General features: G+C 39.5%; 1 protein-coding gene across 3 annotated transcripts in view; it reads left to right on the top strand.

Moving 5' to 3' along the window:
- Nucleotides 1–26,931, top strand: part of smc4 (structural maintenance of chromosomes 4) — a 70,155-nt gene that overhangs the window by 8,578 nt on the left and 34,646 nt on the right. For all 3 annotated transcript variants that reach the window (XM_072572720.1, XM_072572718.1, XM_072572719.1), the window contains exons 6-11: nt 8,582–8,746; nt 10,030–10,157; nt 10,374–10,514; nt 14,247–14,397; nt 17,743–17,907; nt 21,480–21,713. In XM_072572720.1, coding sequence (XP_072428821.1) covers nt 8,582–8,746; nt 10,030–10,157; nt 10,374–10,514; nt 14,247–14,397; nt 17,743–17,907; nt 21,480–21,713 — 984 coding nt within the window. The remainder of the gene's footprint in view (nt 1–8,581; nt 8,747–10,029; nt 10,158–10,373; nt 10,515–14,246; nt 14,398–17,742; nt 17,908–21,479; nt 21,714–26,931) is intronic.

Genomic DNA, 26,931 nt, shown 5'->3' with positions numbered 1-26,931 from the left:
GGCGTTTAGTCCCTAGTTGATATTTACGAATGTGGGTCTCTAGTTGTCTGCATGTTTGTCCTATATAGCTTGTCTGATATATAGACCACTGCAACAAGCTACCGGAAGTAGCGGTAATGAAATCAAATAAATTCCAGCCAACACAGTACAGTAGTGCTTCACAGTAGGCTGCCTACAGGATGTCACTAAGAAAGGGGACAAAACATCTGCAAACCAACTTCCCAGCTCGACAAACATTCTCACAACAACTGCAATCGACACCTTAGCTATGAATCTTTATGCAAACCTTAAAATCTAATGTGTATTGTTTTGAATTTTGCATGTATGTGCTGTTTATGTACAGACAGTACCTTGCTTTTTGCTAATAACTGAAAGGACATAATGTTTGATATGATCCAGTACTCATTAGGGCATATCACCTACGTACCTAGCATCATGCCAACGTGAAAATTTACACAACACATTATTCATTTGTATGATGAGCAGACTATCATTTTAACTTCAGTGCAGCATCTTGTTAGTGGAAAGCGCCATTTGTGTTGCTACTGCATAGTAGCAGCCTGAAAATGCTAGCTTCACCTATTGCTCAAACTTTTGAGATAACTTACTCCAGACTACCACAGAAGACCAAGCTGGGTGTTTTTCAGGACCAAACATAATTAATCTTTTGCCCATTTCCAAGTTTGTGAAAAATACAGTAGAAATTTATTTACTTAGTCATTACCTCCAAAACTCTTTGGATGTGCCATTTCAGCCCAAAATTTGCATGGTGAACAACATACAAGGCAGCTGATATGGCTGATCTTGTGGCATGTGGAGCTGCAGAAATCGCAATTTGTATGTTGACCAAACAAGATAGATGGTAAGAGAGCACATATGGCCGATCCTTTTTAACTGGGACATCGAGGAAAGGGAGTGCATGTTGCTGCTCCATTTCAAACAGATTTGAGTGCAGGTTGGGTCCTGTTTTAGAATTTTAGTAGATTCTTGCAAACAGATTTAGACATATTGTGAATATGTAAACTGATCAATGTCAGGAACCTGACTTAAGCTGATTTGTTCCATACTTCCTAACCATTGAAACAAATTAAGAATTTGCTACTCCAACCTTTCCCAGCTTCTACACTCAGATCGATATGTGATGGGTGATGCTGCAAAGACAGACGTCAGTGTGAAATGGTTTACTTGATCATGTTCCCTCTTGACCCTCTCTCCATTTAACCAATATGATCAATAGTAAGCAGTTACACCATTTTCGTGATCTAATAATTGCTGTGATAGCATTTCTAAACCTGTGGCCTCTGGGTTAATAGTTCAAGACACAAGGCAGGAGCATGACCAGAATATTGTCTGGTTGATTGTGTACACTCCATCAGTCCTTGAGCTCAATATCATCCATTGACAAAACGTGCTGCTTGATTGGCATACTGTCCACCATCTTGAATATTGAATTCCCTTGCCACAGTTGTGTGGCAGAAATTTCTGTGACAACCCCCAATAAAAGCAACTTTAAAATTAATGCCTGTACCATTTAAAATGACAAGGGTAAAAGCTGCATAGAAACACTACCTGAAATTACCTTCCAAGTCACACATCATCCCACCTTGGGGCTGTACTCCTGTTTCTTAACTGTGGCACCTTTTTAGAAACCTTACTGCACTGTGTGCTTAACTAAATCAGAGGGAGAGCAATGGTACAAGAACGTTGAGGACAATTCAGTCAGAATGAAATGCTGATCTTGCTCTCAACAAGCTTGTCCAGTGAAAGATTAAAAATGTTCCACAAAGAATATGATAGACTAGAAATGGATAACCAGCTTTTACAAAAGTAAACCTTGAAGATAACATGATTAAAAAGATACAGAAAGTTGATCTGAAGAGTGGAGTGAGAAAGTGAAAATCTTTGTAAATGGGACCCTGTCTGATATTTTGGAGTCATGCCTTTAACTTTACTAAATCTTCAACAGAGTTAGTGATGTGTCAAAATGTGCAAGTAATCATTTTGTTCATTTCACTACAAAAGGTAACATATTGGCAAATATTTGCCTACCTGCTATCATATCTTTCTGCCGTTGCAATTGATATAGCAGCTAGTTATCTAAGCCATTCCTCTCAGAATTGTGGTCAAAACCAGAATACTATCGTGACAATCTTTGACCCAGAAATTACACAGTGGGAAGATTTTGTGTGATAACCTGCCTACTCTTAAACTGGATGCAATATTAATGGAAAAGAAACTAGTATAGAAGCTGTATTACTTACAAGTGCAGAAGCTGGTGAGTGAATGTGACCTATCCACAAATGCAGGTACAAGAAAAAGCAAACAACAAAGAGGAACATCATTTATGTGAGGACAAGAAGCAAATCGCAGTTTCTGATTGGCAAAAGGAAAGATACAGGAGCTCTTGGAGATATTGTGCATGCTGGCTACAAAAATATAAAACCTGGAAAGCTGTGTGAGTAGCTTGATGCTAAAGAGGTGGCTATTTCCCAGAGGTTGCTGGGCATTGTTCGTTTTTTTTTAAACAAATTTCAGGAATAGAGATCTGAAGGTCAGAGGGATGTAGAAGCATGGGGAAAGATCAAATGGGTTATCATGGGAAAATGTATTTTTATTCTTGCAAAAATGGACGGAGAGAATATTGTCTAATTGAGAAATTGCAAAGGCATTTGGTATCCTAGTGCATGAATTACAAAAGGTTAGTATTGCAAGTACTGCATGTAATTAAAGATTGCTACCGTATAATGGGGAATTGAATATAAAGAGAGGAAAGTTTTGTGTATCATATATAAAGTGTGTTGGTCACGCTGTCTGCAGTATTGTTTACAGAATTGCTCTCCCTTTTTAAGGAGGTACATAGATGCTGGGTTGAGTGACTTCTCTAATGAAAGAGGATTGGACAGTCTATACTTAAGTGTCAAGAGGTTAGAAATGTGAAAGACATTATTTGAGAATTACAAGATCCTGAGATCTAGACCTTGGGATCACTGTTGTAAAAATCAAGGTCACTCGTTTATGATAGGTTTCTTTAACTCTTTTAAGTTTTCTCATGAATGTTTGGACCCCTCAAATAGTGGAAGCAGAGCCTTTGAATGTTTTTAAGGCAGAGATGGGGAGATTCTTGATAAGTAAGTGGGTGAAAAGTTATCAAGGTTAGGCAGGGATATGAAGTGATGAGATCAACCATGATCTTATTCATTGGCTGAGCAGGTTTGAGTGGCCTAATTTGTTTTTGTATATTGCAGATGATAATCATACATACCCATGTAATGTGAAGGTTAAAGTTGATGTTGTATGGGACTTCTGATCTGCACTGTGTGAATGAGGAACATTGTTGTGGAATTGTATAGCTATATGCAAGGAGTGAGATGAATACTTGTTTATAATCGCCTATCAACTATTTAAAGTGAAATTTACCTTTTGTATCTGAAGTACCATTTGCCTGTTAATTTGATAAATTCACAATTTACATTGGTTCTGATTAAAGTTGAAGTGGAATCTTTTTGTTTGTTTTAAGTTTGGTATATTTCAGTTCATGGTTTTCCCACTGGTATGTTGCTATTACTCCCTTCAATTAGATTGCAAAAACAGCATAGACTTCAGTCTGTGCAATTTCAGAAAATTCTGGCCAATTCTGAACTAACTTTGATTGTATACTGCAGTTACTTTGACTTTCCAAGAATAAGACAAAAGGGATGGCAATTAATAGAAACCAGTGTGTGTGCTGACTGTGACTACTAGTAAAATCTGTATTAAAAGGTGAATTTTCTTTCCATTATCAAAGTGTCAATTTTTTTTTCTTAACTGAACATGAAGGTAGGATTGAATGTTAAGTACCCCTGAAAAGTATTTTTTGTGCTGTACAAGCTGTCTTCAAAAAGCACTGCTAGATCAGAACCATAAGGTTGTCCATTTTGAACCCAGACTTGTTGTTAGGCATTCCGTTGAATGTTTAAAAACACTTTTTGGTTCTTAAAACAAGCCATTCTAATAAAGGGCACAGAGATCAACACTTGTTGATATTTCCATGAATTGCTTGTGAAATAGCATTGATGGTCCAGCTCAAAAGTGAAGCTAGTCTCTGCTACTTAGTATCTCTTGGGCTATATCCAATTCCTGTTTCTACTGGTGGTGGAAATGAATGGCTGATTTCAGTGAAGACCTAACCAAGTGTGAATGCCCACCTTGTAAAAGGTTTGCATGTTGCAATAGGATTTGGGAGCTTTTTCACACACACAGGGCACACTTAAACTTTCTAATTGAAAGTTATTTATACTTTTGTTTCTTTTCCTGTAGTGATAAAGTAGCAAAATATATGCTGAAAATTTTCTGCTGTTAAAAGGAAAATACTAACAATATATTTTCTAAACCAGTTAGAATATGCTTATGGCTTTGGCATTTTATTTTGATACATTTTCAAAGAAACCATCCACATCCATTAAAGGATAAAGTGAGAATTTCAAGCTATTGTAGTGAACTAGTAAAGGCTTGTGAACCATGTACCATGAGTACAATGTGTTTTGATATTTCTCTGCTCCACCCCCTCACATGTCATTTACTATGAAACAATGGTGGGGACATGGAGGTGGCACTGGTGTTCAATGCTGATTCCATGTCTTGGAACCTTTCTAACTTTTTATTTATGGGATGTCACTGGTTAGATTAGTGTTTATTGCATAATGTCCTTTGCCTTTGAGAAGGTGTTAGTGAGCTTAATTGTTGAACTGTTTGCATCTATTTTGCAATCGCAGTTTGATTTGGAAGGGTGACCGAAGATTTCAACTCAGTAATGATACAGTTCCTAATCAAGATGGTGCATAGCTTGGTGGGAACCTTTTGAGGTGATGATGCTGCCCTTTACTTTTGCGGCTGTTAAGCTTGAAGGTTTGCATTTTAATGAGAAACTAGTGATGGAAGTCCTGGTGGCTGAAACAATTATGTTGCAGCGAATGGCAGGAAGTGCTAGGATGAATTGTAGTTGTGGGGTTGAGAGGGTTTGAGCAATGGGAACATTTTAATGACTTCTATCCAAAAGAAATAGAGCTTAAATGTGATTGATTAGGTAGGAAAATGAAGACTAAGATTTCTCACATTCTGTTTCTCCTCACTGAGAGCTTCCTGTGGTCGCAGGTGGAGTTGTTTGTTTGACATGTTTTAATGGGCTTTTAAACACTGCCCAATGCTGAGAATGCTTCAGCTTGACATCTCCCCAGAGTGTGTTGAGTCATTCCTAGTTATAAATTGAGAATCACCTTTAACTTTGCCTTTTACAAAAATGATAAAAGTGCAGTAAATTCATTTAGAGCTAATCTTGAGTCATAGGTATAGCCATGTTGTACCAGTTTAATGAAAACTGGGAAATGCTACTTTTGATTAAGAGGAGCAACTGGTAAGTGGCCTGGTTCTATTTTATTTTCCACGCACCCTGTTTGCATCCAGAGAATAATACCTCTTCACCTTCAAGATGGAGCTGGAAGCTGAGTACAGCGTTAGTTGTGAATTCAAACAAAATTAGAGAGATACTGCCAAATTGAAATTGAGCCTTACATTATTTAGTATTTACAATAACATTTTACATATCTCTTATTTATGTCAAACGTGTTACTTCTCTCTCTTTTAGAATTAATACATGCAAAATAATATAATCAATAGGGGGAAGTGGTGGTAAACAGTTACTGACAGTGGAATAGTAATAGCACCGTGGTGCTGGTAGGAACTTAAGTTCAATTATTTTTATATCTGGAATTGAAAACTAATCTCAGTAATTGTGACCATGAAATTTTGATTTTGCTAAAATCCCATGTGAAATACTAATTCCCTTCAAGCAAAGCAATCTGTTAGCTTTACCTGTTCTAACCTTCATGTGATTTCAGACCCACATAAATGTAGCTTCATTCTAACTGTCCTCTGAAATAGCCTAGTAGGCCATGTAGTTAAAGGGTAAGCAGTGATGAGCAACAAATGCTGACCTTGCCTGCGATGGCCCATATTTTAACCATTAATAAAAGCAAATTTTTAAGTTGTGAATTTGTGTTGAATTAGCAAAATTTCTTTTAAGAACCTGACAATGGTTTGGGCATCTACCTTCATGCCTAGCTTTGTTTATTTTCATGAATACTATTAAATTTTCACCTGAGGTTTTTACTGGGTTTTGTGTACTTGTGACTGGTCAAACCTGATTCAGTTAGGCTTCATTTTAACTTCACTCAAGCTTGTTAAGTTGCTTTAGTTATTTTTTTCTTCTTCATTTCAACCTTTTATTGGGCAGATACCTATTTGTTTGTGACATTCCTTTGTATCCTATGAAGTGTAATTGCCATTTTGGGGAGATTGTCAATGGAAATTGATCAGTTTAATCTGTTGGATATGTTGCGAACATACAAATTGGGTAACTAAAATAAGTATGTGCTTTTTTTTAACTCCTTTCTGACCTTGCTAAGAAAAAGCATTTGTGAAATAACCCTTTTGAGAATTCAATTTTCAAGAACAGCTACAATTATTCTACCGAAGTTGACTTGTATGTAAGATTTTTAACTAACTGGTGACCAAAAAAATTGAATGAAAAACATTTGCCTCAAAACTTAACTGCATAGTTAAAATGATACATTTGTGTTACCCAGATATTGGAGAAATGACTTATGCTGTATCCTTTAGAAGGTCAATGGTAAACTATTAAAAGCGAATCTCAACAGGAATTTATTAATTTTAATCAGATTCAAAATAATTCCGATAATTCATGTCATACTTTCCTGGATGCTTGCACATTTTGGATTCTACAATACTTTTGTATGCATGGTCTATTATTGCAAAGAAATCATCCTTTTAAGTAATCAGTCATTCATCCAACAAGTTGATCCTCTTGCATATTTAGCTAATTCTAGTTGTCATTTCAATGAGCAGTATTAATAATGAAGTGTTCACAGATATAAGTTCTTTAATTGTGAAAACATTTGCATGACTAAAGGATACAAAGGATGCAGTTATGTTGCTTGTAATGTATAGGCCACCAGCTAGGAAAGGATATAATAGAATGAATCTGGAAGGACACTAAACATCACAGATTAATGGGCGGCTCAGTGGTTAGCACTGCTGCCTCACAGCACCCAGGTTCGATTCCAGCTTCGGACAGCTGTCTGTGTGGAGTTTGCACATTCTCCCCGTGTCTGTGTGGGTTCCTCCAGGTGCTCCAGTTTCCTCCCACAGTCCAAAGATGCGCAGGTCAGGTGAATTGCCCATAGTGTTAGGTGCATTAGTCAACGGGAAATTGGTCTGGGTGGGTTACTCTTCGGAGGGTCAGTGTGGACTTGTTGGGCCAAAGGGCCTGTTTCCACACTGTAGGTAATCTAATCTAATTATAGTGGGGGACTTCATTGGCCTGTAAGTTGACTGTGATTGGTAAGGTATGAGACAGTAAGACTGTGATTGTGATAGCAGTATGTGCCCAGTCCTACAAGGAAAGAGGTACTACAGGACTTGGTTCTTGGGCCTCGCAAACAAATACTCTGGCTAAACATTAGCACTATTGGAGCCTGTTGCTGCTTTTTGGGTCGAGTTTTGAGCAAAGCTTGGCTGAAAGAAATATCAAGTCCCTTAGCACAAATTACTGCAGATCACTTGAGAATGAGGTAAATAGACAAAAGTTGGCCATTTGTTCACATGTTTTCTGATGATCAGTTTTAATGTCGAACTTATTTTCCAAGAAAACTTTTCTTTTTAAGGCTGGGAAATTGATTAAAACATGTTTTTATTGGAATTTTTTTTGGGGGGGTGCAGCAGAAGGCAGCTATCACTACTTTAATTTGTGTGGGCAAATAAGTTCAGACTACAATTCTGGTCAGTACATCAGAGAAAGGACAGAATTACTGTGAAGAGAGTACACAAGATTTACAAAAAATATTGCCTGGGCATAAAAATTGAGTTTTGAGGAAAGTTTAGGTATTGCTAGGGTTGTTTTTCTTAAAGTAGTGGAGGTGGAGGGATAACTATTGATATGTACAAAGTTAATGATGGGCTTGGATGGACTGGGCAGCAGAGAGGTTAACAAATCAGGACTGATTTTAAAGTGATCAGCAGAAGGAATAGATGGGTCTGGAGATCTTTCACCAATCAGTCGTGGATGTTTGTAATTTGTTGTTCAGTTTGGTGGTGGAAGTGGAAACCCAAAATTCCTTTTAAAACGAGCTTAGATCCTTGCCTGAAGCTCTGTAACCTGCAAGTCAATGGACGAGGTGCTAGTAAGAAGGTTGAGAATGGGTGACTTGTTTATTCAGCAGGTGCAAAAACAATGGGATGAATGGACTCTTCCTGTGCTGTAACATTTCTGTCCTACATGAGGGTCAACTTTTTATTTTAATGCTTATTTGCAACTAAGCATCAAGCCTGAGACTTTAATTTGGATTTCTAAAACCATAGTTCTTATGCTGGGACCATCTCTTTTAACATTGTTCACTGTGGAACTTTGAGTATAATTATTTTGCAGTTTCTGAATTATGATCTACAAAATACCTCTTTCAGTTGTACTGATTTAGAATTTCCAAAATATGTAACCTGTTTAGTAATGACCTGTTTATTCTGTCTTCAGGGTGAAGTGGAGCAAATTGCCATGATGAAGCCAAAAGGCCAAAATGAACACAGTGAGGGTATGTTAGAATATCTAGAAGACCTAATTGGGTCAGGACGGTTGAAAGAACCAATACAGATTCTCTGTCGCAGAGTTGAGATTCTGAATGAACAGAGAGGTGAAAAGGTAACTTCAACAGTTTGAATTGTAGATGATGAAACGTAACATTCCCAAAAGTAGAATTAATTCTTATTACAATGTTAAATGTTGCTAATGAGGTGCTTTTCAAGATGATATAATACTGAAATTTAAATTTTGGGTGACTCTTCAATATCTGGGAACTTCCTGATATTTCATTCACAATTAGAAAATGGAATATTAGCATGATAGTTTATGATTAATGTTGTTTCTATACTTGTAAAGCACAGGTAACATTAACCCTCTATGGAGTATGTTAGTTTAACTATTTTGGATCAATTCAAATATAGTCATACAGCACAGAAACAGATCATTTGGTCATATTCGTCCTTGCCAACCAGCTTTCCTGACCTGAACTAGTCCCACTTGCCTGCATTTGGCCCATACCCTTCTAAACCTTTCCTATCCTTATACCTGTCCAAATCTTATCCCTGTTTAAATGTTGTAATTGTACTCCCCTCAACCAATTGCTCTGGAAGTTTGTTCCAGACACGTACTACCCTCTGTTAAAAGGTTGCCTTTCAGGTACCTTTTAAATCTTTCTGCTCTTACCTTTAAACCCATGCCCTGTAGTTTTAAACTCCCCCACCCTAGGAAAAAGACCATAGCTATTCACCTTATCAATGCCTCATGATTTTATTAAACCTCTGTAAGGTCACCTGTCAAGCCTTCTATACTGTAGGAGGATAAATTCCCAGCCTCCTTATAAGTAAAACCCTCCAGTCTTGGTAATGTCCTTGTGAATCTTTTTTGCACCCTTTCCAGGTTAATAATATCCTTCCTATAGAAGGGTGAACAGAATCGTATGCAATACTCCAGAAATGGCCTCACTAGTGTCTTGCACAGCTGCAACATGAGGTTCCAATGTCCACACTCCATGCTCTGACCAATTGAGCAAATGTGCTAAACACCATCTTCACCACCCTCTCTACCTGTGACACCACCTTCAAGGAACTATATATCTGTACCCATGGTTCTCTCTGTTCAACAATAACATCCTAGGACCCTACCATTAACTGTCAGTCCTGCCTGGTTTGTCTTACCAAAATGTAACACCTCATATTTATCTAAATTAAACTCCACCTGCCACTCCTTGACCCAATTGATCAACCTCCTTTTGTAATCTTAGAAAATTGTCTTCACTCCTTGATGCCACCGATTACTTACTAACAATTTCTTTAAAATCTTTATTACACAGTGGCGTGCATTCAACAAGGCAGTTTGCTTTCTATGTGTAAAGTACAGAATTGTTAAACATGTTTTTCTTTTAGCTTAATAGAGTTAAAATGGTGGAAAAAGAAAAGGATGCTTTGGAAGGAGAAAAAAATCATGCAATTGAGTTTCTGCTCTTGAAAAATGAGATTGTAAAGAACAGGAATTGTGTCTTGCAATATTACATGTATGTTCAATTTTCAATTCTAAAGAATACATTTATTCTCCAGTTCAATATGTTACTTTTTTTGAACTTTCAAACAATTTTTCGTAAATTCTTACCAAAATATTTCATCTTTCCAATTAATTTTGTTTCTGATCTTAAAAATGTGTAGAAGTTGGATATTTGGTTGAGGCTAGACTCTGCTTTAAAGTTTTGATTTTTTTTTCTTTCCCTCATCAGTCATGATGTGCAGAAAAGGATAGCTGATCTGGCAGCTCAAAAGCAAAAAATCCATGAAGATACTCAAGATACACGTGACAAAAGTGCCAAACTTGTGGAAGACATAAAAATGAAAAATAATGATTTGAAACACCTTGAAAAGTAAGGCATATACTTTTATAGTATGTGTAGAAGGCTCATTGAGCTTAAACAACTGCTTTTCTTTCCACAGATGCTGCCAAGCCAACTAGGTATTCTAGCTTTATTTCAGATTGTCACTTCTCATGGTATCTATAGTTTTTTTTTTTACTTATTAATTTAGACATCAAAATTATTAACATTTTTGTAGAACAGTAGTAGAAAGTGGTAGCCTTGACTTCAACATGCCATTGTTTGTTATATTAGCTTCTGCAGATCTTCTTCCCTTTGATGATTAAGCCAACTTGCTTCTGCATCACCCCGTCAAACCAAGCTTTTTCTTATCCCTGTTTATTTCCTATACAAGTTTATTTTCATCCAAGAGCTGTTTTGTGCTATTGTGATCACTTACGAATCGACCATCAAGCATCTTTGCTTATCATCTATGCTAACAAATATTTTTAAATGGTTCTGTTTTCAACCTGTACCTACCTTTCAAGCGACCATCCTTTCTCTTTGCCCCTTTTAATCCTTCCAACTCCACAAAAGTCCATTGTTCCCTCTGGTCTTGCAAAATCACAGCCCACTTTAAATTGCTCACTGCTTCTCCAAGGTCTTCAACACGTTGTAACCTCTGAATTCCTTCTTATTTTTTCCTCCATTCATGTCAGGCTCTTTCCAGTCAAACTTCTGAAATGGTGTGAATTAAAGACGTATTATCTGCTATGACAACAATGTTTTCTCGTTTTGTGGTTTATGCAGTCTTGACTGCAGTTGACAATCCTCCTCTAATCCTCCTCAATCAGCTCATTATAACTAATCTCATTGTTTCCACTCTTATGTTATCATGGCTAGAGAATATGCTCCCAATCCAATAAACTCCGGACTCTCCCTCCTCTTCAACTTGTCGGCAGCGTCATCCAGAGGAATGATATCAGACTCCACATGATGACTATTCTCAGCTCTGTCTCCCATTCACTGCCCCGAGCTATCAAGTTTACTTACCTCACATTTAGTCTTGGATAAGCTACTATTTCTTCCAATTAAACACCACCACCTGAGGCCTGCCTTGGCCCTTCTACTACTGATAGCTCTCTTCATAAGAACTAGGAGCAGGAATCAGCCATCTGGCCCTTCGAGCCCACTCTGCCATTCAAAAAGATTATGTTCTCAGCTTCTCTTACCTGTACACTCAGCGTAACCCTTAATTTCTTTTGCTGTTCAAAAAATTATCTATTTAGCTTTAAAAACATTTACTGAGGAGGCCTCAACTACTTCACTGGGCAGGGAATTCGATAAATTCACAACCCTCTGGGTGAAGAAGTTCCTTCTCAATTCCATCCTAAATCTGTTTCCCCTAATTTTGAGGGTATACCAGTGAAAGCATCCTCTCTACTTCTATCCTATCTATTCCCTTCATAATTTTATACGTTTCTATATGATTCCCCTCATTCTTCTAAATTCCAATGAATATATTCCGAGTCTACTCAGTCTCTCCTCATAAGGGTGGCACAGTGGTTAGCACTGCTGCCTCACAGCGCCAGAGACCTGGGTTCAATTCCCGCCTCAGGCGACTGTCTGTGTGGAGTTTGCACATTCTCCCCATGTCTGCATGGGTTTCCTCCGGGTGCTATGGTTTCCTCCCACAGTCCAAAAATGTGCAGGTTAGGTGAATTGGCCACGCTAAATTGCCCATAGTGTTAGGTAAAGGGGTAAATGTAAGGGAATGAGTCTGGGTGGGTTGCGCTTTGGCGGGTCGGTGTGGACTTGTTGGGCCGAAGGGCCGTCTCCACACTAAGTAATCTAATCTAAAGCCACCCCCTCAACTGTGGAAACAACCTGGTGAACCTCCTCTGCACCCCTTCTAGTGCCAGTACTAGTGCCTCCTCAAGGAAGGACACCAAAACTGCACTCAGTACTCCAGATTTGGCCTCACCAGCACCCTATACAGCTGTGAAATAACTTCCCTGATTTTAAACTCAATCCCTTCAGCAGTAAAGGACAAAATTCCATTTGCCTTCTTCATTACCTTTTGCACCTGGAGACCAACCTTCTGTGATTCATGCACGAGGACATTCAGGCCCCTCTGCACAGCAGCATGCTGTAATTTCTTTTACCATTCAAGAAATTGTCCTTTTTACTATTATTCATACCAAAATAGATGACTTCACATTTATTAACACTGTACTCCATCTGCCTGACCTTTGCCCAATTGCTTAAACTAGGTCCCTTTGCAAAGACTCTCAGTCCCTCAGCACACTTTGCTGTACCATTCATCTTAATGTCATCTGCAAACCTTGACATAAATTGTGAATAATTGTAGTCCCAACTCTGATCCTTGAGGCACACCACTAGTGATTGCCAACCAGAAAAGCACTCATTTATCCCCACTCTTTGCTTTCTCTTAGTTAAACTTCTATCCATGCTAATATATTGCCTGTAACACCATGCATCTTTATCTTCTGCAGCAGCCTTTTGTGCAGTTTTCATTCTTTATCACCACCATAGTCTCTTACTTCAATATTTGCCAGCAATTATTGCTGTACCATTCATATAAAGTTTTAGCTCAACCAAAATTCTAATGGACAAAGCGTGGACTGCAGATGCTGGAGATCAGAGTCAAAAAGTGTGAGGAGCAGGAGAAAAGACATCTCAGACACAAGCCCTTCGTCATTCCTCATGATTCTCCTGCTGCTTGGATGCTGCCTGACCTGCTATACTTTTCCAGTGCCATACTTTTCAACAAAATGCTAAAGTACTATTCTGCACAATTCTATTTGCCCAAAACTTTTGTTTGCTAACCTGTGTTAACTTCTGATCCCCTGATGACTCAATAGAAACATTCAATTATTTTATTTGAGTAGCTTGATGGCTTGCTAATTCTGACCTCTGTAATTGTCTCCAGGCCTCTGACATGATGTAATAGTGTTTAAAGTGACAGCAAGTTTTAATACAGTAGGTGCAGAGGAACTAGCATCTCAGTAAGAATTTGGAACAAGAGTATAATCTTGAAATTGGGTCTTGTCCATTTGGTAATGAAATCAAAACATTTATCTCCGCACAAAAGTCAATAGAAATTGAAAATTTTGTACTAAAAAGCCAGGAGCCATGACTCCTATTCACATCTTCCTATAACCCTCAAATTGAGTTTCTCCAACTTTGGACTCTTGTGCATTCCTTGCTCCTATTGTCTTATCATTGGTAACTTAATCCAAGCCAAGTATCTGGAATTCTGACTTCCCCTGCTGCTTTTAAAGCTATACAGATATTTAACATTCATCTTATCTTTCTAATCTAGTATCTCCATTTTCTAGCTTGAGAAACTATCTGGTTATGTTTTCTTGCATATCTTGGACACTATATAGATGCTAATTATTTATAGATTTTAAATTTGTTTTTGAAATCAAAGCTACTTTGATTACATTACTGAGGCATGTTAGGTAAAATAAGACCTAAAATCAATTTCTGGCATGTACTTAAAGCTAATCTTACGTTGAGTGGCTTCATTCCGAATAAAGAAGAGGAAAATAGTTCCTTCTACAGATTGCTCTATATTACCGTGGAAATTTTAAGACACCGTCTTGTTCAGCTTGAAATCCTGCAAGATGTTAAACTGCAAATTTAAAATCCACGAATGGGTGATTGTTCCTATCAATTGTGAATCGACCTCCCTTAAATCCCACTCTGTTAGGCTACCTTCTTCATATATTATCTGTCTACTGAATAATTGAAAGTTCTTCTATGCATTCTTTATAGAAAACTAGGGAAAATTACAAAGTTCATTGAAGAGAAGAAGGAAGAGTTTGCACAATTTGATTTACAAGATGTCAAAGTCCGTGAAAAGCTCAAACATTCAAAGAGTAAAGAGAAAAAACTGCAGAAGCAACTACAAAAAGATATAGAGAAGGTAAAGTTTAGTTCATTTGAATATACTAATTGAGACTGGGGTGGTATTAGTTTTGTGAATAACAGTCTTCTCCACATTTTATCAGTTGTGTAATTTAAAGTTGAATGATGCTGTCACGCTGGCCATATCTGTCTAACCTTTTCCAAATGGAAAAATGCCATATTTGCATCAGAAGTTGGATATCTTGCATGAGTAACTCTACTTCTTTATGATTTTGCTTTGAGTTCTTGAGTTGTTTTAACTATTAATGTATTGAAGTATTATGACCACGGAAAGATCATCTAATAATCTATTTGTGGTTATTACTAGCACAGTTTCCTTATAGAGTCATAGAGATGTACAGCATGGAAACAGACCTTTCGGTCCAACCCGTGCATGTCGATCAGATGTCCCACCTGCCAGCACCCGGACCATATCCCTCCAAACCCTTCCTATTCATATACCCATCCAAATGCCTCTTAAATGTTGCAATTGTACCAGCATCCACCACTTTCGCAGCTCATTCCATACACGCACCACCCTCTGCATGAAAACGTTGCCCCTTAGGTCTCTTTTGTATCTTTCTCCTCTTCCCCCTAAACCTATGCCCTCTAGTTCTGGACTCCCCGACCCCAGGGAAAAGACTTTGTCTATTTATCCTATCCATGCCTCTCATAATTTTGTAAACCTCTATAAGGTCACCCCTCAGCCTCTGATGCTCCAAGGAAAACAGCCCCAGCCTGTTCAGCCTCTCCCTATAGCTCAAATCCTCCAACCCTGGCAACATCCTTGTAAATCTTTTCTGAACCCTTTCAGGTTTCACAACATTCCTACGATAGGAAGGATACCAGAATTGCACGCAATATTCCAACAGTGGCCTAACCAATGTCCTGTACATCTGCAACATGACCTCCCAACTCCTGTACTCAATACTCCGACCAATAAAGGAAAACATACCAAATGCCACCTTCACTATCCTATCTACCTGTGACTCCATTTTCAAGGAGCTATGAATCTGCACTCCAAGGTCTCTTTGTTCAGCAATACTCCCTAGGACCTTACCGTTAAGTGTATAAGTCATGCTAAGATTTGCTTTCCCAAAACGCAGCACCTCGCATTTATCTGAATTAAACTCCATCTGCCACTTCTCAGCCCAATGGCCCATCTGGTCTAGATCCTGTTGTAATCTGAGGTAACCCTCTTTGCTGTCCACTATACCTCCAATTTTGGTGTCATCTGCAAACTTACAAACTGTACCTCTTATGCTCTCATCCAAATCATTTACGTAAATGACAAAAAGTAGAGGACCCAGCATCGATCCTTGTGGCAGTCCCACTGGTCACAGGCCTCCAGTCTGAAAAACAATCCTCCACCACCACCCTCTGTCTTCTACCTTTGAGCCAGTTCTGTATCCAAATGGCTAGTTCTCCCTGTATTCCATGAGATCTAACCTTGCTAATCAGTCTCCCATGGGGAACCTTGTCGGAACGCCTTACTGAAGTCCATATAGATCACATCTACTGGTCTGCCCATATCAATCATCTTTGTTACTTCTTTAAAAAACGCAATCAAGTTTGTGAGACATTATTTCCCACGCACAAAGCTACGTTGACTATCCCTAATCAGTCCTTGCCTTTCCAAATACATGTACATCGTGTCCCTCCAACAACTTGCCCACCACCGAGGTCAGGCTCACTGGTCTATAGTTCCCTGACTTGTCTTTACTGCCCTTCTTGAACAGTGGCCCCATGTTTGCCGGCCTCCAGTCTTCCAGCACCTTACCTATGATTATCGATGATACAAAAATATCAGCAAGAGGCCCAGCAATCAGTTCTCTGGCTTTCCACAAAGTTCTCTGGTGCACCTGATCAGGTGTTGGAGATTTATCCACCTTTACCCTATATTATTCATTTCGTATCTCCCCCATTTTCTGTGGCTCCACACAAAGGCCGCCTTGCTGATCTTTGAGGGCTCTTATTCTCTCCCTAGTTACCCTTTTGTCCTTAACTTATTTGTAAAAACCCTTTGGATTCTCATTAATTCTATTTGCCAAAGCTATCTCATGTCCTCTTTTTGCCCTCCTGATTTCCCTCTTAAGTATACTCCTACTGCCTTTATACTCTTCTAAGGATTCACTCGATCTATCCTGTCTATACCTGACATATGCTTCCTCCTTTTTCTTAACCAAATCCTCAATGTCTTTAGTCATCCAGCATTCCCTATACCTACCAGCCTTTCCTTTCACCCTTACAGAAATATACTTTCTCTGGATTGGAATATACTTTCTCTGGATTATTTTTAAAAAACTGTTAGTCTTCCTGTTTTATCCCCCACGTACCATGATTAACTTCTGAAGAATTTTAGCCCATCTGGAAAAGCTTATTGTGTACCACTAAGTTGCTCATGGGAAGATTCCTCAATCTTATTGTAAAATACTATTTTACTGTACGTATCATTCATTCATCCAGCACCATGCAAACCCACACTCATCAATCATGGTAGCTCAGTGGTTAGCACTACTGCCTCACAACGCCAGAACCCAGGTTCGATTCCAGCCTCGGGTGACTGTCTGTCTCTGTGGAGTTTGCACGTTTTCCCTGTGTCAGTGTGGGTTTCTTCCGGGTACTCCAGTTTCCTCCCACAATCCAAAAGATGTGCAGGTCAGGTGATTGGCTGTGCTAAATTGCCCATAGTGATGCAATAGTCAGCGGGAAATGGGTCAGGGCGGGTTACTCTTTGGTGTGGACTTGTTGGGCCGAATGGCCTGTTTCCATGCTATAGTGAGGTACTTTATTTCGATAAGACCGATAAAATGTGGAACTCTACTATAGAAACTGGTTGAGGTAAGTTTATAGATCAGGATATAATGGAGAAGGAAATAGTTGTGCTATTCGTGTTACATGAGAAAGAACAAAAAAAGACTTGAAACATCAGTCTGGACTTGTTGGATTGTAAGGCCTGTTTTTCGGTTCAATATAATCAGTTTCTAAGCATAAAGCTTCCCCCCATCCCTCAAAATATAAAGAACGTTGGGGAGATGGTCTGTTTTACTTGAATAATGATGAAAATGCAAGTGAATTACTCCTACTGTTACACCCATTGAAGCGACATTGTACCTTTCCACACTTTTTTTAACTCAAATGTAATTTGTCAAAAAGCAGGGAAATTTCCACAAGTAATATCTGGCAAATGCAATTGTGTTTCAAACATGATCTTGTAATTGCCTAAATTGTCACTCAATTTTGATTGTTCCAACATTTTGTAATTTATGGATCCTTTAAAGTGAAGTATTTTTATTAATAATCACTGCTGTGGTACTAAATATTTTTGGTATCATTTTGTTTCTGTTGTTAATTTTCTTTTAAGTTGGAAGAGTTGAAGAGTATACCGGGTGATAGTGAAAATACCATCAGAGATGCCGCAGCTAAAAGAGAACAGCTTGAACAAAATAAAGTAAAGGAAGAAGAGAAGTTAAAAAAAGTAATGGACACTCTCAAACAGGAGACTAAGGGTTTGCAAGAAGATAAAGAGGTTAGCTATAATTTTAGCATCTTTGCAATAGGGGATGTTTATATGCAAATTTTAAATATACGTTTTTGGTCTATCTGGTCCTATCATGCAACATGAATGGCTGATCCTCCACCTTGGTGCCACACTTCCAAACCTTCCTAATATCTTTTTGACACCTGTATCCTAGATTAAGTATATTAAGTGGCCTGGCCTCTGCAACCTTAACTTAGATCTTAGATCACTATAGACCTGTGATCCCCAACATCAGGAACATTCTTCCTGCATCTAGCCTGTCCAGTTATACAGTCACAGATGTACAGCAAGTAAACAGACCCTTCGGTCAAACTCATCCATGCCAACCAGATATCCTAAACAAATCTAGTCCCACTTGCCAGTCCCTCTAAACCTTTCCTGTTCATGTACCCATCCAGATGCCTTTTAAATGTTGCAATCGTACTAGCCTCCACTACTTCCTCTAGCAACTCATTCCTTACATGTAACTCCCTCTGCCTGAAAAAGGTTGCCCCTTTGGTCCCTTTAAAATTTTTCCCCTCTCACCCTAAACCTATGCCCCAACTCAGGGAAAAGACCTTGTCTATTTATCTTATCCGTGCCCCATATGATTTTGTAAACCTTTATAAGGTCATCCCTCAGCCTCCGACACTCCAGGGAAAACAGCCCCAGCCTATTCAACTTCTACCAAAGCTCAAATCCTCCAATTCTGGCAACATCCTTGTAATTTTTTTTTGAACCCTTTCAAGTTTCACAACATACTTCCGACAGAAAGGAGACCAGAATTGCACGCATATTCCAGAAGTGGCCCAACCGATGTCCGGGACCGCAACATGACCTCTCAACTCCTATACTCAATGCTCTGATCAGTAAAAGGAAAGCATACTAAATGACTTCATCAGTATCCTGTCCACTTGTTGAGTGCCTTACTGAAGTCCATATAGATCATGGCCACACTGACCCGTCAATGCAGGAAGAATGTTCCCGGTGTTGGGGATGTACAGAACTAGTGGTCATAGTAGCGGGTAAGCCATTCAGGGCTGAGAGTAGGAAGAGCTTCTTCACTGAGTTGTGAAACTGTAGAAGCTGTTGGGACCAGTTTATTATGCATATTCAAGAGGGAGTGAATGTATGAAGAGAAAGTGGGAATGGAATACTGAGATTGCATGATCAGCCATGGTCATATTGAATGATGTTGCAGGATCAAATGGTCTAATCCTACGCCTTTTTTTTTCCATGTTTGTATGTCCAAAACTGCAGCATAACTTGACCAGTCTTATACTCTCTGCCCCTTCCATGAAGATAAGCATGCCATAGGCCTTTTCAACTCCTTATCTACCTGCGCTGCTACCTTCTGTGATTTGTGGACCTGCACACTCCAATCCCCCTACATATCAAACTCTTAAGGGTTCTGCCATTTGCTGTAATATTTTATTATGTTATAGATTAGTTTCCCCCTAAAGAACTTCTCAAGCAAGATTGTTAATTTAACTCCTACTCATTGCACCAAATCTAAGCTAGTCTGTTCTCTTGGTTCCTAAATGTACAGGTCTTAAAAATAAAAATTGTGATTTGCCAATTGTATATGTTAGATCAATATCATAAATAATCATTATAAGAACCGTGCTACATACATCTCTAATTTCCTGCTTATCTTAGCGCTACCATTTGAAGGCCTGCAAACCTCTCCCATTCATGTTTTCTACTCCTGGTTGCTTCTTGGCTACATGCTTCCCTAGCTTCTTAATTCTGCATAAACGTTTTCTGTGACAGTATCCTACCTCACTTTTGCATTGAAGTTATCTTTTACAAATAACACCCCACCTCCTTTGCCTTTTCGCCTGACCATAAAAATTGAACACTTTTTGGAAGGCTAGTTCCCGGTCTTGGTCACTTCAGGGCCATACTTTGTAATCACAATCATTTTCTACTCACTCACTCACTGTTTTTTGTTATTTGGTCCACCTTCATTGTGAATGTTTCGTGCATTCAAATACGGTGAGATGTTCTTCCTCCAGGCGTTGAGTGGTAAGGGTTTGGCAGTGGAGGAAGCCCAGCACCTGCATGTCCTTGCCGGAATGGGATGGGGAGTTGAAATTCAGCCACAGGGCGGTAGGGTTGGTGGGTAAGAGTATCCCAGTGATATTCTCTGAAACAATCCATAAGATGGCATCCTATCTCCCTGATGTAGAGGAGACCACATTGGGTGCAACGGATGCAGTAAGTGATATTGGTAAAAGTACAGGTAAATTTCTGATGGATGTGGAAGGATCCCTTCAAACCTTGGATGGAGGTGAGGGGAGTGGTGTGGATACAGGTTGTGCACTTCCTGCGGTGGCAGGAAACTGTGCTAGGAGTGGGATGTGGGCTAGTGGAGGGCGTGGACCTGACTAGGAAGTTGCATTGGGATGGTCTCTCCAGAACACTGATAGGAGTGGGGAGGGAAATATATTTTTGGTGCTGGGGTCCGTTTGGAGGTGGCGGAAGTATCAGAGAATGATGCGATGTATGCGGAGGTTGGTGGAAGGGAAGGTGAGGACCAAGGGGGTTCTGTCCTTGTTGCGTTGGGAGGGGTAGGGTTCAAGGGCAGTCGTGTGTGAAGTAGAGGAGATGCGCTGGAGGACATAGTTAACCATATGGGAAGAGAAGTTGCGATCTTGAAAGGAGGTGGCCATCTGAAACTTTGAGGTGGAATTGGTCATCCTAGGAGCAGATGCGGCAGAGGAATTGGGAATAAGGGATGGCTTTTTTTACAGGAGGTAGGGTGGGAGAACGTGTAGCCTCGGTAACTGTGGGGGTTGGTGGGCTTGTAATAGATGTCTGTGGTTAGTCAGTCATCAGAGGTGGTAATGGAGAGGTCCAGGAAGTGGAGGGACATGTTTAAGATGGTCCTGGTAAATTTGAGGTTGGGGTGGAAGGTGTTGGTAAAGTTGATGATCTATCCTACCTCCTCGTAGGAGTGTGAGGTGGTGCCAATACAGTAATTGATGCAGTGGAGGAACAGGTGAAAGCTGGTGCCCGTGTAACTGCAGAAGATGGACTGTTCCATGTACCCTTCAAACAGACAGGCATTGCTGGGTCCCATGCACCTTTGTTTTGGAAGGAGTTGTTGAGGGTGAGGACCAGTTCAGCCAGGTGGATGAGGGTGTTGGTGGAAGGGTACCGTTTGAGACGGTGAGAGCAAAAAAGGGAGGGCTTGGAGACCTAAGTTGTGGTGGAATATGAGGGGTTCTTCTTCCAGGCATCAGGTGGTGATGGTTTGGCAGTGGAGGAGGCCCAGGACCTGCGTGTCCTTGACGGAGTGGGAGGGGGAGTTGAAGTGTTCAGCCATAGGGTAGTGGGGTTTGTGGGTGCAGGTGTCCCAGAGATGTTCTCCGAAACAATCCACAAGAAGGTGTCCTATCTCCCCAGTGTAGAGGAGACCAGACCTGTGTGCAAAAACAAGATGTTCGGCTGATTGCAAATATCTTTCAATTAGAAACAAATCTATGTTGAAATTAAACAAACTTGAAAAAGTGAACTTATGTCGGTTGCTTGTTAATATTTGTGTTTTCTTTTTTTTTTTCTCGACCATCTTATAGATAAAAGAGAAGGAACTCATGGAGTTGAGTAAAGCAGTAAATGAGAGTAGATCAAAGATGGATGTGGCTCAGTCTGAACTAGATATCTACCTAAGTCAGCACAAATTTGCTTTAGACCAACTCAACCAGGCTAAGGAAACCCTGGCTACTAATATTGACACACTTAAAGAAAGAAAGGCAACAATTAAAGACATGGAAATAAAAATACCACAGTGTGAGCAAGAACTGCAAAAGGTGAGATGAGTTGGTTTGTTTGCATTTTGATTGTATGTATTAGCAAATTAAATGTCTTCTATTGAGTTATTAATGGTATGGATTAATGTTTGCATAGATGCAGTGTTCTGAAGCAGTGTCATACTGGACTCTAACTGGGCATTTCAATTGAAGGGAAATTAAAAGATTCAAGAAAAGATTTTCTTTTTCCTTCTGGATTAGTAAGCCTTGAGAGTAAGGAGAGATCCCAACCAGAATGAGACACAACCCAAATGAGTACATCGTTTGGGGAATAGGTGGCAGTGTAGGATTTCAATGCAGAGGGGAAGAGGTGCTTTTGTTCTTTTTTTGATTAGAAAAATAGGTTAATTAATCTGTTCAGATATTATTACATACCTGCAGACCTAGTGGGACTTGAATCCGGGGTCTCAGTCCGGGAGTAAGGACATTACCTTTGTACCACAAGAGGGGGCCCTTGATGAGGTGCTTTTTCCTTGCTTTATTTTTGGCTCATAATTTGTCAGATATTTTAATTGGTTATTTGAAGCCCAAGTTCAGGGGCCCAGAAATTGTAGGTAAACTAAGTTCGTTTGGTAATAGCTGCTAATTTAACAATCTATTATACGTTACTTTCAGATTGAAGGTAAATAGTGAAAACTTTTACAGGCTACAAACTAAAAGACCAGTAAGAATTTTTTAAAAATCAAATTAAGAACTAAGTCATTAAAATAGAGATGCCAGGCTATGATGTGGGAGTTGCTGGACCCCACTGTGATTTATAGTGACCACATCTGTAGTCAGTGTTGTTTGCTTGAGGAACTCCTGTTTTAGAGTTGATGAGCTGGAATCCGAACTTTGAACACAGTGACCCATCAGGGACAGGAGAGTTACTTGGATGCAATGTTTCAGGAGACAGTCACACCCCTTAGATTAACTGCTTTAAATTCAGTCAGTGGTCAGGGACAGAAGTGTGATGAGGAGCAAAGCAAAGGAATCCAGGAGGTAGAGCTTAAGGAGCCTCAGCCGTTGAGTTTGTCAAACAGGTTTGAAATTCTTGATGCCAATGTGGATGAGTGGGGGACTGTAAGGAAGACGAGCAAACTTAACAATAGTACCATGGTACAGGGAGCGATTCAAGATGGAGGAGAAAAGAGAAATGTATTTGTAATCGTGAATAGTATAGTCCGAGGAATGGAAGATGGATAATGTTGATATTATGTTCATCTTTGCCTAAAATTTGCACTGTCTTTTTTGAAGCCATCAAAGTAAAGATACAATCTTAAAACGTTTTGTTTAGTTTCATTTTATTGGTTTCCTAATGATAAACTAGTTCTCTGTGGCCAAGATCGAAAGTCCCAAAGGCTGTGTTGCCAGCCTGGTGCCAGATTCAGAATATCTCATCTGGGTCTGCCGAGGAACTTGGAGTGGGAAGGGAAAGCTGTTGCAGTCCATGTAGGTATCAATGATACAGGTAGAAAGAGTCAAGAGGTTTTCTTTGTTATTCATTCATGGTATGAATGTTGCTGACTAGGCCAGCATTCATTCCCCATTCCTAATTGCCCAGTGGACAGATAAGAGTCAACCAGATTGCTGTGGGTCTGGAGTCACATGTACACCAGACCAGGTAAGGACAACAGTCAACCAGATGGGTTTTTCTGACCATTGACAATGGATTCATGGTCATGATTAGACTCTTATTCCCAGATGTTTATTGAATTCAAATTCCACCTTCTGCCATGTGGAAATTCTAACCTGAGTCCCCAGGACATTACCTGGATGTGGATTAAACATCCACCTATGATACCACTAGGCCATTACCCTTCCTTCTGCTGAGTGTATGAGCAGCTAGAGGTTAAATTGAAACAGTAATGATTTCTAATTAGCAGCTGAGTCATGAGCAAATTGGCGCAGCGTCAAAAATATTGTGGTCAGAGTCCTACAGCACAGAGACAGTTGCTTTGGCCCAAACTGATCTGTGCTGACCAAAATGTCTATCCATGCTAGCCCCATTTCCCTGCACTTGCCTCATTTCCTTCAAAACTTTTCCTATCCATGGATTTGTCAAAATGCCTTTTAAATGTTCATATACTCACCTCAACCCCTTCTGCTGGCAGGTCATTCTATGTGTGTACCGTCCTCTGTTTTTAAAAAAAAGTTGCCTCTCTGATTTTCATTTATTCTTTCCCCTCTAACCTTAAACTGTTGCCCTCTCGTCCTCTATTTCCCAAAAAGACTGAGTGCATTCACCCTTTCCATGTCTCTCATGATTGTATAAACTTCTATAAGACCATCCCTCAGTCCCTTACATTTGAAAGAAAAATGTTCTGCTTGTCCAACCTCTCCCAAGAACACAGTTCCTTGAGTCCTGGCAACACCTTTGTAAATTTCTTGTGAACTCTTTCCAGCTTAGGAACATCCTTCCTTGATCAGATGACCAAAATTGAACACGTATTCCAAGTGTGGCCTCACCAACATCCTATACAACTGTGACATAACTTCCTAACTTCTGTAGTCAATGCGCTGACTGAAGGCCAGTGTACCAAAAGCATCCTTCACTGGTCTGTTTACTTGTGACTCGACTTTCAGAGAACCGTGCACCTGAATTCCAAGGTTTCACGACACGCCTTAAGACCCTATCATTCACCATGGAATTCCTACCTTGATTTGACTTTTCAAAATACAACACTTTACACTTATCTATATTAAACTCCATTTGCCATTTCTTAGCCATGTCCCCAGCTGATCAAGATCCTGCTGTAATTTCTGATAACCACCTTCACTGTGAATGATATGTTATAGGTAATTGTGTGGCTTAAAAATTGGTGTGGAAGAAACTGGTTCGAATGTCCAGTGACTGGTTGGACATTGTCATCAGTACTCTTGCCTTTATCCGTCAGTGCATTGAGTTCAGGAATGTTGTGGTAGTACAGGATATTGGTTCGGCCACTTCTGGAATACTCTGTTCAGTTCTGGTCTCCCTGCTATAGGGAAGATGTTGTGCAACTTGAAAGGATGCAGAAAAGATGTACAGAATGTTGTTGGGATTGGAGGGTTTGAGCTGTAGGGAGAGGCTGTATATGCTGTGGCTATTTTCCCTGGAGTGTCAGAGGTTAAGGAGTGACCTTTTATTGAGGTTTATAAAGTCATGAGGGGCATGGATAGGGTGAGTTGCCAAAGGTCTTCCCCCAGGATTGGGAGAGTCCAAGACTAGAGATCATACGTTTAAGTTTTAAAACTGATTGAAGGGCACACTTTTTCATGCAAAGGGTGGTGTGTATGGAATGAGATTCATATGGAACGAGAAATGTATCCGCCATAATTGAATTGCAGAGTGCCCTCAATAGGGAGAATGGCCTAATTTTGCTCCTTTAAACAAGAGAGCAAGGTAATGAAGATGTCACTGATAATCAGTGAGACAGGAGGAGGTGAAAAATACATGCAGAAGAATGTATTTAGAAATTAGAAGTAGAATAAATAGTAATGCTAAAAAGTCAATGCTTAAAGTTGGGTTCTATCTGAATACACACATCATTAATCATTAATAACAAGGTAGATGTGTTGATGACAGAAGTAGATGCAAACGAATGTGACTTGATAGTTATTGTAGAAATGTGGCTGCAGGGTAACCTAGTTTGGGAACTCATTATTCAATGGTATTCAACATTCTGGAAGACTGCATGAAAATGAGGTGGGGTAGCTTTGTTAATGAAGGAAGATATTAGTGCAGTGATAGCACAGTACATCATGATATGGTATCTATTTAGGTAAAAATAAGGAATCACAAGGATAAGAAGCTATGGGTGGGAGTTGTTTTGGCTTTGAGTTGCCTCTCTTTAGGGCAGCTGTAAAATTGTTATGGGTGATTTTAATCTGTATATTGATTAGACAAATTAGATGGCCAAAAGAAGACAGATCTGTGTATGGTGTAATGGTGGTTGTTTCTTAAAGCACTGTTGTAGAATTTTCTCAGGAATAGACTATTTTAAATTTGCTAATATGTGAGGAATGAAGGCATTTCTTCCAGAAGCTAGTAAATGTCTGGAATGCACTACCCTGGAGTTCTGAACGGTAGAATGCTGAAAGTATTTAAATAGGGGGCAGGGTTTTTTTTTTGCAGTGTCATGGAGTTAAAGGTTATGAGGAGCTGGCTTAAAAGAATTGAGACCTGGCAGCTCAGCCTCTTTTTTTTTTGAATGGGGTAGGCTTGAGGGGCTCAATAGCTGCCTCCTATTTCTTGCATTCTAACGTGCACTCCACAGATGCTTCCAGTCCTGCTGAATTTTCCAGCACTCTTTCATTTCATTGCACAATCCAGTTGCTGGAAACACCCAATTTGTGCACATATGAATGATTTGCACTTGTAAATCTAGAGTATACAGATTAGGGAAACTGATTACTTTGTTTCATTTGGTCACTGGAGGAACAGATTTCCAACTCCAACCAGGTGCACCCCCACCCCTGTGGATAATTGCAATTTAATTCTCAAATGGCAGATAAAGTATTTGTAGTTACACAGAAATTACTGGTTTGCTTCCATTTTGTGGCCCCAGATGGTTGGAAAGTAATGCTTTTAGCACTTGTGTGTTTTGATGGATAAAACCTAAATTATGCATACTCCTTCCACAGGTATTCTATTAATACTTGAGCAGCGATTCAGATATTTGGGTTCCAGTGTCTTAAAATCCATAAGGACAAACACAAAATTAAGTGAAACCATCCTCCTTTGTATGTTTTATGGGTATGGTGTTAACTTATGGACAATTTTATTCCTATGTTAGAGTCATGCAGCACAGAAACTAGTCTGTGCTGAATATAATCCCAAACTAAACTAGTCCCACTTGCCTATTCCTGGCCCATTTCCCTCCAAATCTTACCCATTTATGTATTTATCCAAATGTCTTTTAAATGTTGTAATTGTACTCACATCCACCACTTCCTCAGGAAGTTCATTCGAAACGTGAATCATCCTCTGTGGGGGGAAGAAAAAAATTGCCCCTCATTTTTTTTTAATCTTTCTCCTCTTACCTTTAAAAATGTGCCTCCTAGACTTTAAATCCTTCATCTAGAGAAAATAAAATTATCATTAACTCTATCTATACCCTTCAATATTTTATGAACTTCGATAAGGTCACCTCTCAACCTCCTATGCTCCAGTGAAAAAGGTCCTAGCCTATCCAGCCTTTCTTTATAACTCAAACCTTCCATACCCAACATCCTGGTAAATCTCTACTTAACCCTC

This window comes from Chiloscyllium punctatum, chromosome 6, assembly GCF_047496795.1.
Source record: "Chiloscyllium punctatum isolate Juve2018m chromosome 6, sChiPun1.3, whole genome shotgun sequence".
In the NCBI taxonomy this organism is placed as follows: Eukaryota; Metazoa; Chordata; class Chondrichthyes; order Orectolobiformes; family Hemiscylliidae; genus Chiloscyllium; species Chiloscyllium punctatum.
Note: the sequence above shows the minus strand (reverse complement) of the source record. Positions and strands in the feature narration are given on the sequence as shown.